The sequence below is a fragment of the Rhincodon typus genome, chromosome 24 (assembly GCF_021869965.1).
Source record: "Rhincodon typus isolate 14 chromosome 24, sRhiTyp1.1, whole genome shotgun sequence".
Taxonomy (NCBI): Eukaryota; Metazoa; Chordata; class Chondrichthyes; order Orectolobiformes; family Rhincodontidae; genus Rhincodon; species Rhincodon typus.
In genome coordinates, this window is record NC_063355.1 from 4,093,949 (window position 1) to 4,107,084 (window position 13,136).

Sequence of the window (13,136 nt, forward strand, 5' to 3'; positions counted from 1 at the left end):
GCTTGGCCTGCTGTGTTCATCCAGCTCTACACCGTGTTATCTCAGATTTGTGTCCCTCGTTGTCCGTATGTAGTGAGACCAGTGAGACTTCACCGTGTCTCTTGATGGCTAGTTGGTGTTCATGTACCCATATTATCAGCTTTCTTCCAGTTTGGCCTATGCAGTGTTTCTCACAGTCCTAGCATGGTATTTTGTATGTTACCACTGTTTTGCTGGTTTTGGGTATGGGATCCTTTACGTTCATCAGTAGTTGTCGTAGGGTGGTTGTCGGTTTGTGGGCTACTCTGATACCTAGGGGTCTGAGTAGAAAATTCAGAAAAAAAATTGACAATGCAGATACATGAACACCAACTAGCCACCAAGAGATAAAAAAGAATAGACTTACGGTTTTGCAGAGCTTTGGAGAACCTTGTGATACTCCAAAGCATTTTACTACCAAATAAGTAGCTATGAAATGAATCTGAAACCTTTAGAGTGGGTCCTGAAACCATGACCTTCTGATTTAGAGGTATGTGTGCTACCAACTGAGCCAAGGCTGCACCAAACCAGATCTACTTCCTTTTTGCAGAAATGCTAATCTGTGACCCTCTCTGTACATTCAAGGAGATATTAAAAACTTCTGGAGCACTAATGAAGAAGAGGCAGAAGTCCTGCCAGTGTTCTGATTAATACATATCCCTTGATTGTCATCATTCATATAGATGATCTGTTTATTTGGCTGTTTCGGTTTATGGAATCTTTCTGTGTCCAAGACCGTACCACTCCACCACCCCGCCCCAACAGCAGTTACCTCAAATGCTATAAATCAATTTTTGAAATCTTGGTGTTGTAAAATATGTTGTCTAAATGGAAGTTTTAAAATTGTTTCTTTCCTTTAATCTGAATAATTTTGACTTCATGTGTTTGAATTAAGTTTATTATTTATTATGATCTTGCACTTTATCTAGATTTTCTTCCCTGCTTCCTATTGCAAAGAGTCACCACCTTGCTGTAGCTCTCATGCATTGCTTTGAGCTCAGATTTAAAGCTTCTATTTAGAGTTTTGGTTAATTATTTGATGATGAAGGTCATCTCAACTTAGCCTGATCTGATCTTGTTCATCATTGCAAGGACCACTGATTAACAATGAGAAATGAGGTTCCTGGTGGAGTTTAGTTTTCCTCCCCTAACCCATGAAATTTGGACCTTACAGAAATCATACATCTCTCTGGCTGAGATCAGCCAATTTGGTTTATGAAGGGAATCAAACGTTGACTACAATAGAGTGTCTTGTCCAAGTGCTGTCTTGTTTATTATGTATCGTTTGAGAGTTATTCATGAACAGATAGAAATGACTATTTTTAGATTTACCCATTTGTAAACTTGACACTGGTGGGTTACGTTGGGCATTCTGCTTAATCAGGTGAACCGCTTCTCCCTCAAAGAGATGCAGTCGATCAGGATACACCTTTAGTAGGAAATGCTGGTGCTGTATCATGTCAGAATTCCCAGGTTCAATCCTTGATGTGGGTCAGCCACTCTCCAGCAGTGCTCTGAGCTACCCAGTTGGGTATTGGTCGGTGACTGATTGGTTATGGTGAGAGTGAGTCAGGGACCTAGTTTTCAACCAGGTCAGTCAGAATCCCCACTCCTGATGGCTGCTTAGCAACTCCAGCAGATTGCTAGTGTGTGGATGCAAGAACAGGCATGGAGTTGCTCTCTGATGAGTCGTCTCCTGGCATTCACTGTTCATCAAGTCTGAGAGGAACAGAGGGAGGATGTCAGCACAAAATAATGTTGAAGGGCCTTTCAAGTTGTGGCATACTTGAGTATCCCCTGTGAGTAAGAAGGCAATGCTATGTTGTACAATTAACTCAACCTCTGAACCAAAGATGATGCAGGACAAACCAGATCTCAGGGTAAGAAGGGAAGATAACTAATTCCATAAATTACGGAAAATGCATTCAATGCTTTCTATTACTTGTAGGAAGAGGCAGCATCCTGCTAAAGATTAGAAATTCCTTCCCACCCACACTACTTGTTCAATAGTCTGGGAGCCAGTAACCTTCAGTAGTTTCCTTTAAAACCTCGATATAATCTGTGGGGTTTGCTGTTCTGAAATTATTGACTCGTAGAGTGTAATTCCAGCTGAATCAGATTCTTGGTGGGTTGGGATTCTTGTGGGAATTGACTCTTGGTGTGTTTGGATTCCAGTGGGTATAGACTTCTAGTGAGTTGGGATTCTAGTAAGTATGGCTAACCATATGATTTGTTTTAAACACTGACAGTAGCTTCCAGATGCTATTTGCCAATAGAATATTCAGATTCATGTTGATGTACTGAATTATTCATACACCACAGTTAATTTGTAATCATTACTTTATTGATTTCAGCGGCAGTACCTTGGACTCCGCAATGTCAATGATGACAGATTTGTCAGGAGCCAGAATGGAGACTCCAGCACAAAGCAAACCCATTGGCACACGGGGTCACATCAGTCTAGATGTCGATTCTGAGAAAAATGGTGCTTCCAGTCAGTCATCACGTGTTGCAGAAGAGGCAGGGAATCTCCAAATGGTGCCGTCACAGGGCTCCTTTCCTTGTACCCACTTCGTTCCTTCAAGGGCAGCCATGGATAGCCAGGAACAACCCATGCATAAGGAGCTCCTGCTGCCCCCGTCTGCATTCCTGTTACCTGGGAAAGAGAAGGTGAATGTAAGACTGTTACTCACCTCTGTGTTGTTTTTGTGAATCGCCTTTTCTTTCTGGAAATACTGATTCTTGTGGTTTATCCCAATTAATATGGCACCCACTTGACGTCTCATCTTGGTGCATACGCCATCTATGTAAACTTGAGAACTATATCTCAGTTTATCCACTTCTGTATTCTCTAGCTTCCTCACACTGCTGAAGTGTGAAATACTGGTTTGAGTGTTGGAACAGAACCTATTGCTTCAGTTTAGTGGCATAGCAGCTCATCATGTAGGGACAATAATGAACATAAACCCACATCTCACCAACATGTGATTTGTATAGAAATCCTTTGTGGTCAGGGTAGTTTATATGAGTGTGTGTTTAGCTGTTAATGGAGCACCTTTGTTGTTTTATCTCCATGAACTAGGAGTATTTATACGAGAAACTGAGAACGTACAATAGCCTGAGGTCATCTTCTATAAAGTACGCAACAAGTTTTAAAGTTTTAAAACTTCTATTGTAATAAATACATTAAAAGTAACACTAAATACTATAGAGTCAGTGGCTTGTACTCTATCTGCAGAGAGGTGATCCCCATTTAGCTATGAACATGACTGGAAATTTCCCACTACTGTTATTCTTTACACTGCCCCTTAATTGGAGAAGCCAGTCTCAGGGGCTTACTTCCTTTTCCTTTCCCAGCTGGGTCACATCCAATCCCAGAACAGTGAGGGTTACACTGGAGATTCCTTCCTTCTAATCCCAGCAAGGTAAATCTTTAAATTCTCATAAATTCTCTCTTGAATTTGAACTCAAGTTCCTATCTGCACAGTGAGCAATATTTCCTTTGCTTCAGGTATAGGACTTGCTGTCTCTGCCTCCTCCTTTTCTGTCTTTTAGATAGCTGCACACAGACTTGTGCCTGCGAAGTTCACTGATAGGTTAGGAAAGTTGCAACCTAAAACTATAGTGACTGTCTATTGACTATTCCTTTCAAAGTCCAGCACCATGACAACATGGGCCATATTTCCAGGTAGAAATGCTAATTTGCTACCTTCTAAACCCCAACAAAAATGTTCCATCTTGCAATTAAACCACAGTTTGAAGTGTAACCATTTCTAACATATCCTCTGTGAGATCTGAAGACTAACAGTCTACCCTTCTGTCACTATAGTCTTAACAGCAATGATTGAGGTTCAAAAATCATTGTATGGGAAGTATCTTGGAATGAGCTCAGTGTTTGTTGCCATGTAAATGGACATTCTCTCTTTGAATTGGAAGTTGCTGAATCAGAGAACTGGGAGGTGTGAAGCAGTTGTTCCCAGCTGGGGTACAGTGAAGGCAACTGGCTCCAATATGCCTGGTATAGAGGAGGGTTGACATGCCAGGGTACCTTCCCATTTCCCCTGTTTAGTTCTCTGCCTGGAAATATTAAGGGTGACTTTGGACAGCAGGATTAAGTGATGGAATTTGGTTTGGCTCTGTAATCAAGGCTGGCACGTGACATAATAGAGATAAATAGGTATCCTTGGAACTGTACCTCCGTAAGTAATTGGCATTTTAAGGATAAAGAAAATTGTGGGAAAAACACAAATCTGACCTCCATTGTCCTATAGGTAGTTCTTTGCTTCTGCCAGTTAATGATTTCTGTAGGAGCAGCCCAGGGCTTCATGATTCCATAGCTTTTCTCTTTTACACACTGACAATGAGTTTTATTATACCTGGGAGAGGGTCTCTTGAAGCAAATTATTCTCAAATACACTTAGTGTCAGCATTCAAAGTGGTTCTAATTCTATTAGCCAGCAATAGTTTCCAGGAAAGTCAAAGGTCAACCTGACATGCTGGAAATTCAATCGATGAAGAATCACTATCGGAGTTCTGAATATTGAGGGAGTCTGAGTAATATCCTTATCAAAATTCTAGGTTAGTCACAGCTCTTCAAGTATAATGAATTGTGAAGCATTTTGGGATATATCTGAAAGAAATAATGAGACGGCTGTTTTATGTGTGAATTCTTTTTTGTTTTGTGGGAGCTAGAAGGGAAGTGGATCTCCCTGAATGTTCCTCCTTCATTTGTTTTAGACAAACGAGAAGCATGACAGGCACAGTCACTTTGTTGATGCTGAGCATGTTCACAAGGACAAGAAAGGTTTGAGTCAACAATCACTCACACATCCACAGCTGCTCTCTCCAGATGATTTTAGGGTCAGACCAGGATGTTGCAGTTTGGTTTCTCAGGACACAGGTAAATGGATAACTACCAGGAATATTTTTAATGAATAAAATTTGTTGATTTTTGCATTTAATTAATAATTACTGAAGGCAATGTTTAAAATAAGCTGATATTCATTCAATATAATGTCAACGTGACATCTCTATGTTGCTCCAGCCAAAGTACATTTTTCTGAAGACGGGTCTAGGCCCGAAACGTCAGCCTTCCTGCTCCTCTGATGCTGCTTGGCCTGCTGTGTTCATCCAGCTCTACACCTTGTTATCTCTACATCACATGTCAGTTTGACTCTGTGGTAACTCTCCCTTCTCTGAGTTACTAGGTCATGATTTCACTCCAGGAAATGTGCACCATATCTGGACCTACGTTCTAGTTCAGTAATGGACCATAAGATGTAGGAGCAGAAATAGGCTTGCAGTCCATCTGGTCTGCATCACCATTCATTGACTTCGTGGCTTGTCTGATAATCCCCAACTCCATTTTCTTGCCTTTTTCCCATATCCCTTGATTCCCTTACTGATTAAAAATCTGTCTATCCCAGTCTTGACTATACTTAATGGCCCAGCCTCAACAGCCCTGTGTGGTAAAGAGTTCCATAGATTCACTGTCCTCTGAGAGAAGAAATCTCATCTTAAATACGTGACTCCTTACTTTGAAATTATGCCCTCTAGTCCTAGACTCTCCCACAAGGAGAAACAACTTTTCCACATCTGGTCAGACAGCATCCGTCAGACAGGCTTTTGGCCTGAAACGTTGACTTACCTGCTCCTCGGATGCTGTCTGACCTGCTGTGCTTAAGAAGCATAATGAATTATGCAGATTCTGAAAGTGATGTAATGGCAATCTAAAATTAGACTCTCAGATTTATTTGGTCGACATAATTCTAATTCTCACACTCTGCTTTAGCGAAATTAGTGTTGCTGGAAGCCGTAACAGAGCTGGACCATATGCATCATCATTTATCTGTAACATCACAAACACATTTCTGTGTGCCCTCTAAATATGGGGTTTCATGGAAGCAATTAGGTTAATCTTTGTGGAGCAGAAAGCGCAACATAGACTATATACCCCATTGTGTAGGTTGTGTGATTTTTTTTGCAGCAGTGTTTTGAATATTTTCCATAAAGATTGGAGTATTTTTTTTGAGAGAGAAAACCCCACCTTTGCTTTAAGAGCTACCTGTGATTACTTTTCATTTAACTACACTCTCCCCTTTGTCCCAAGATTCAGATAATGATTCTGATGGATATAACCAACAATGCCAGCTGGAGGCAGAACTACAAGGGATACGTCAGGAGATGCAGCTTTTCCATGACAACAAACAGAACCTGAGGTATGTTCTTGGGTGACCAGTCTGTGTTTGGCTTTTATTATCACTGGAGCAGTTCAGGGCAAAGCAGTATAATTCTCTTCTGAAGGATTCCGGTTTCCTGACATTCCTGAGAGCTCAGATACAGCTGTAAGTGTTGTTAATAGTGACTGGAAGAATCCGATGTGTTTGTTCCTCAGTTTGAAGTCTTCTGTTAGTTAAAGCTATGCAGCTGGGTTTTGGCCCCAATCCAAATCCAGGCTTGTTTGAGGTTGAGCTAAGGCACAATAAGACATATAAACAAACAAAAAAAAAAATTAGAAAGTGATTTTATAGAATCAAGGAACGGTTACAGCATAGAGGGGGCTTTTTGACCCATTGAGCCTATGTTACCTAATCGGAGGAGCAATTCACCTAGTCCAGCTCCTCTTTCTTTCCCCTAAGCTTTGCAGATCTTTTCTTTACAGATGATAACCCATTTCCTTTTGCAAGCTTCCATTGACTCTGCCTCCTATCAAATGGTGGAGCAGGCTCAAGGAGCTGAATGTCCTACTCCTGTTCCTATTTCTTCTGATCTTATGGCCTCCACCTTGCTCTCAGGCAGCACGTTCCAGATCCCAACCACTCACTGCATGAAAGTGTTTTTCCTCCTGTTGCCATTAGTTTTTTTTTTAACCAATTACCATAAAAGCATCTGCTCATGTTCTCGATTATTCCCCTATTGGAACATTGTTTCCTTATCCACTCTATCTAGACCACTTATGAATTTTGAGTATGTCTGTCAAATCTCCCCTCAACCTTTACTTCTCCAAGCAGAACAGTCTCAATTTCTCTAATCATTGTGCAAATCTGAAGTTTTGCCTCCCTGGAACCATTCCCATGAAGCTTTGCTATTATCCCTCTAATGCCTGATGAAGCTCTTTACCCTAAAGCTCTAGTTCACCCACTCCAGAGATCGCAACACAAAAATCTAGGTCGACTCGCCAGAGGTACTGCCTATCAAGTGAGACATTAAACCAAAGCCCCATCGGCCGTATAATATGAAAGTACAAAATCTCATAGTGCTATTTTGAAGAACAGTAAAAGTATCTCTGGTGTCTTGGCCAATATTTATCACTCAGTTAACATAGTAAATGTTGACTTAAATAAAGAGGGAGAAATTAGAAAATGAGAGAAAACTAGCAAGAAATATAAAAATGGTGTAAAGTATACACAGAGGAAAAGAACTACAAAAGTAAATCTTGGTCCCTAAGAGGGTGAGTCTGGAGAATTAAAGGGAAACAGGAAATGACAGATACTCTGAACAAGTGTTTTGTCTTCACTATAGAAGACACAAGAAATGCCCAAAGTGTGGTAGAAAATCAAGAAGCAGAAGAAAGGTAGGAATTTCACCAAGATCACTTGAGAAGAAGGACAAGAAAACTAATGGGACTAAAGGCAGACAATTCCCCTCTACCTGAAGGACAATGTAGTGGGGCTTTAAAAGAAGTGGCCTGCAGAGATGGCGAACGCATTGCTTGTAACTGTCCAAAATTCATTGTTTGGAAAACCACAAATGTAGCATCACCATTCACGAAAGACAAATAATCGGGAAACTATAGGCCAGTTAGCCTGACACTGTTGGGGCAAATGCATGAATTTATTGTTGAGGCATTAGTATTAGGACCTTTTTTAAACAAAACGTCATACTCCAAAAAGCACAGTCAGCATGGTTTTGTGAAAAGATAATGGTAAATTTATTAGAGTTCTTTGAGGTAGCATGAAATGATTCGATATGGGCAAATCAGCATGGCCAATCCACCTAACCTACACATCTTTGGACTGTGGGAGGAAACGAGAGCACCCAGAGGAAACTCATGCAGATAAGGGGAAAATGTGCAAACTCCATTCAGTTGCCCCAAGGTGGAATCAAACCCGACTCTCTGGCACTGTGAGGCAGCATTGCTAACCACCGTGCTGCCCAATCTAGAAACAAGGACATTGATTTTTTAAAAAATGATCGCATATGTAAGGCAATGTTTAGCAGGAATCTCTGCTCTGAGTCATTGGTGTTTTTGAATTTTCTTCTACAGAGAGCATGGCGATTGGGCCATTGAATAGATTCAAGGCTGAAATAGACAGATTTTTGATCTACAAGGGAGTTGAGAGTTATAGTTGGGCACACAGCAAAATTGAAGTTAAGGCCAAAATTAGATCAGCTGTGATCTCATCAAATGGTAGAGTAGGCTTGAGTGGCCTCCTCCTGTTCCTAATTCTTGTGATCTTTCAGTTTGTAGCGTTCTATTTCTGCTACAGGGATATACTTCAGGTTCTTGTGGTTCATCCTTGTTTCTTTCAAAGCTTGTATTTTTTTGACAACAGAATGTTGTTGGATCTATTAGGTTCAGTCAAGATGGCAGGTCGACAGATAGCCGTATAGTCAGCAAAGAGTTTAGCGTTTAACTTCGTCTGGAGAATTTCAAATCCAAAACTTTTAAGGAAGGTTGATTTGCTTATGAGGACTGAATGGGTATTTTGGCTACAGTTATCTTCAGATTAGATATTGAGCATCTACTATTGGATTTTTAGTCAGTATTTCTGTAAAGCCACATATCACTGACCTGGTTCTACCAAATAAGCTTATATTTGAATCATGTTTGTGTTTTCTGTCCTCCGATCATTCCAGTACTCCTGAGTGATCAGTTAGAAGACCCAGGTGTAGAGGTGAACTGCAAATATTGAGGTCCATAACGTGGTGTGTTGGAGGGAGCACTGCACATTCACCAGTCCCAACTCTGCTTCCTCATTTCCGTTTATACATGTTCAGATTATATTGGGTTGAATGGATTCTTCCATTATTACAGTTTATTTGTAGACCCTTTCTGAAATCGTCAGAGTCTGGTAAATAGAGGTGATGTCATTCTACATCTAAGTACCCTCCCAGGAGTAAAATTATATTTTAAAAAACACTGTGTATTGTTTTTTTTTTTGAAGATCCTGGCAGAAACAGGCCTCTGTACTCCGAAACTGGCTGCAAGTCAATGCCGCACACAATGGGGAGGATGTGCTGGAGATCAGACAGGAATTACGACAGGTAAATATGTAGAAGTATAACAGATTCACAAGCATTGAACAGGCTGGGACGATCACTGTTGCATAGTTTGACAAATCTTTTAAACTTGCATTATTCAAGAAGTACTAACATAATCCACCACTAATACTGTAACTTTAGCAGAGTAAAGTTTAAAAAAGTAATCTAATTAATGTCTATGATTTAAACCAATCTTTTTTCATCATATCTCCCACTCATTCACAGAGACAGTTAAGCGATAAATTGAAGAGAAAATAAAAGCATTGTAACTGACCAATTTATTAAGTAGTTTTGGTTGCTAAACCCTCATGCAATCCTTGGATAATGAGTTGTTCACAGGCACATAGGATTGTATATCTTGCTTGAATTTCGAAGTCAACGGTCAATACAAACAGCTTTCACAGACCACTGGAGACTTTCATGTTTTGCAGACTGTTTTCTTTTCTCTGAACTTTCAATAATTCGATAACTGGAGGATAACTAGAGAACAATGAAAACTCCAGTGTGCTTTCACACGCACACTGCCCTCTGCCCAAAATCCAGTCCAAACCAGTTCAATATTTGGTTTCTCTTTCTTTATTTTCAATATTCTCTTTGTTTGAGTAGTTGGTACCAACCTCCCTTTGATTATCTCCTTTTGACACACAAGCAGCAGTCAGTCCTTGAGAATAATTCATCCCAGGTGCTGAAACATCTGTATTGTTCTTAGAATAATAACCAACCTGCAGTTAATTTTCCAGGTCAATTCTTAAACAAATAGCAGTTTGTTTGTTCTTTCCTTTTTGTTTTAAAAAAAAATAAGCTCCTACTCAAATTCCAAGCTTCAACTCTCAACTTCATCTCAAAGGTCCAAACCAAAAACGAGCAAGATAAAGAAGAACAGTGATGTTTTCCATGGGTGGCAAAAACAGGGAGGCACATTATTATCAGAATGGCAATAGATTGGGAAATTGGGGTGGGGTTTGCAACAATCACCAGATTGTACACCAGACATACAATGTCTACAGTGTGGAAGCAGGCCATTTGGCCCAGCAAGTCCACATCGACCCTCTGAAAATATCTCACCCAGACCTAGCCCCCTTACCCTATCCCTGTAATCCTGTATTTCCTATGGCTAATCCATCTAACCTACACATCCATGGTCACTACGGGCAATTTAGCATGGCCAATCCACCTAGCCTGCACATCTTTGGACTGTGGGAGGAAATTGGAGCACCCGGAGGAAACCCACACAGACACGGGGAGAAAGTGCAAACTCCACATGGACAGTTGCCTGAGGGTGGAGCCAAACCGTGTCCCTAGCGCTGTGCGGCAGCAGTGTTATCCACTGAGCCATCATGCCAGCCCTGGAAGTAAGTATGCAGATACAATCAGTAAAGAAGGCAAATGTAATGTTGCCTTCATTGCAAGAGGATTCAAGTATAAGAGCAGTGATGTCTTGCTGCAAATGTACAGTCCAACCGGGTCGATGGGTGGAAGCATGTTTTCCCTTGCCGGAAGTATAAAACCAAAGATTATAGTGTTGGAGTAGAAGGTGGGCCCTTTAGAACTGAGATAAGAAGGAATGTCCTCACTTAGAAGGTGATAATTCTTTGGAATTCTTTCCCCCTGAGAACTGTGGAGATTCAGCCACTGAGTATGGTCAAGACTGAGATTGACAATAAATATATCAAAGGACACGGGGATGGTGCAGGACAAATGGCTTTGAGTCGAAGATCAGCCATAAGCAAGCTTGAGTGGCCAAATCACTTGTCCTATTTCTTATTTTCCAATGTCTCTGACATGAATAAATTTTAATTCTTTCATGGGTTGAGGGCGTCACTGGCAAGATCAGCATTTGTTGCCCATCTCTAACTGTCCTTGAACTGGGTGGCTTGACAGACCAGGTAAGGACAGCAGATTTCGTTCCCTGAAGGACATTTGTGAACCAGATGGTTTTGGCACAACAATCGATGATAGTTATCATGGCCACCACCACTGAGATTCATTTCAGTTTTCAGATTTTATTAAATGAATTTAAATTCCACCCAATGGCATGGTTAGATTTGAACTCATCTCCAGAGAACAGCAGTCTGGGCCTCCGTGACATTGCCATCACAATATCACCTATCCAAATCATCAGCTAATAATTAACAAATTGATAAAACATATTTCCCAATCCTGGATTAACTCTGGGAGAGGCTGAACGTGGAGTGAATTATTTAACCAGCCTCAGATTAAAACTGACAAGTGGAAAGCTGAACATCCAAAGGAAATGCTGAGTGACCTACTGCATCAAGAGTGCAACATCATCGCGGTTTCAGCAAGGAGTTATATCGTGTGCAATCACGAACCTCTTTCCCAGGTGTCAAACGTCTTTCCATACATTGGCAGGATTTTGTCTCAGAGCTTTGGGGCTGTGGAGTGTGTGACATGCTAAACCATTACGAGTCCATTATAAAATATGTTAATAGCAGAGCAGTTGGTAAACAGTGACAGGATAGGACAGAATCAGCATGAATTTACAAAAGGGAAATCATAGAAATATAGAAAATAGGAGGAGTAGGCCATTCGGCCCTTTGAACATGTCCTGATATTCAATATGATCACAGCTGACCATTCTTTTCACTACCCTGTTCCCGCTTTTCCCCATGCACTTCGATTCCTTTAGCCCTAAGAACTGTATCTAACTTCTTGAAAACATTCAATGTTTTGGAATCAACTGCTTTCTATCATAGAGGATTTCACAGGCTCCCCATACTCTGGGTGAAAAGTTTATCCTCACCCAAGTCTTCGAATGCCTACCTTCGTATTCTTAAACTGTGACCCCTGGTTCTGGACTCTGTGGTCTCATCGGGAATATCCTTCCTGCATTTACCCTATCTAGTCCTTTTAAGAGTTTTATAGGTTTGCAAAAGATGTCCCCTCATTTTTCTAAACGCCATTGGAGCTCAGTTAGCTCAGATGGTTAGAGGCTGGTTTGCGATGCACTGTGACACCAACAGTGCAGTTCAATTCCTGAACCAGCTGAGCTTACCATGAAAGACTTTGAGTTTTTTGAAGGGGTGACCAAGAAAGTAGATAAGGGCAGTGCGGTAGACATTGTCTACATGGACTTTAGCAAGACCTTTGAGAAAGTACCGCATGGTAGGTTGTTGAGTAAGGTTAAATCTCATGGTATCCAGGGAGAGCTAGCCAATTGGTTACAAAATTGGCTTGACTATAAAAGACAGAGGGTGGTGGTAGGGGGTTGTTTGTCAGACTGGAGGCCTGTGACCAGCAGTGTGCCACAGGAATCGGTGCTGGGTCCACTGTTGTACGTCATTTGTATAAATGATTTGGGTACGAATTTAGGAGATATGGTTAGTAAGTTTGCGGATGACACCAAGATTGGTGGTGTAGTGGACAGTGAAGATGGTTATCTGGGAATGCATCAAGATCTTGATCAACTGGGCCAATGGGCTGAGGAATGGCAGATGGAGTTTAATTTAGATAATTGCAAGGTATTGTATTTTGATAAGGCATACCAAGGCAGGACTTACACAGTCAATGGTAAGCCCCTGGGGAGTGTTATTGAGAAAAAAAATCTAGAAGTACAGGTTCATAGCTCCTTGAAAGTGCTTCAATGAGATCACTTCTCAGTCTTCTAATCTCTGGAGAATATGGGCCCAGTCTCCTCAATCCCTCTCCAAAGAACAATCCCTCTGGTCCAGAGATCGGTCTAATGAATCTTCCTTGCACTCTTTCTATGGCAAATATATCCTTGGGTAAGGAGATCAAAAATGCATTTAGCACTCAAGGTGCAGTCTTCACAAGGCTCTGTATAACTGCAGCATGGCTACCTTACTCCTGTACTTAAATTGTCTCGTAAAGGT

At 41.0% G+C, this 13,136-nt stretch overlaps 1 protein-coding gene across 1 annotated transcript in view; it reads left to right on the forward strand.

Moving 5' to 3' along the window:
- The window catches only part of sfi1 (SFI1 centrin binding protein), a 74,457-nt gene that overhangs the window by 54,954 nt on the left and 6,367 nt on the right, over positions 1-13,136 (forward strand). Inside the window, exons 18-21 of the mRNA XM_048611346.1 lie at positions 2,373-2,688; positions 4,756-4,918; positions 6,128-6,236; positions 9,186-9,285. Of these exons, the coding sequence (XP_048467303.1) occupies positions 2,373-2,688; positions 4,756-4,918; positions 6,128-6,236; positions 9,186-9,285 (688 nt within the window). The remainder of the gene's footprint in view (positions 1-2,372; positions 2,689-4,755; positions 4,919-6,127; positions 6,237-9,185; positions 9,286-13,136) is intronic.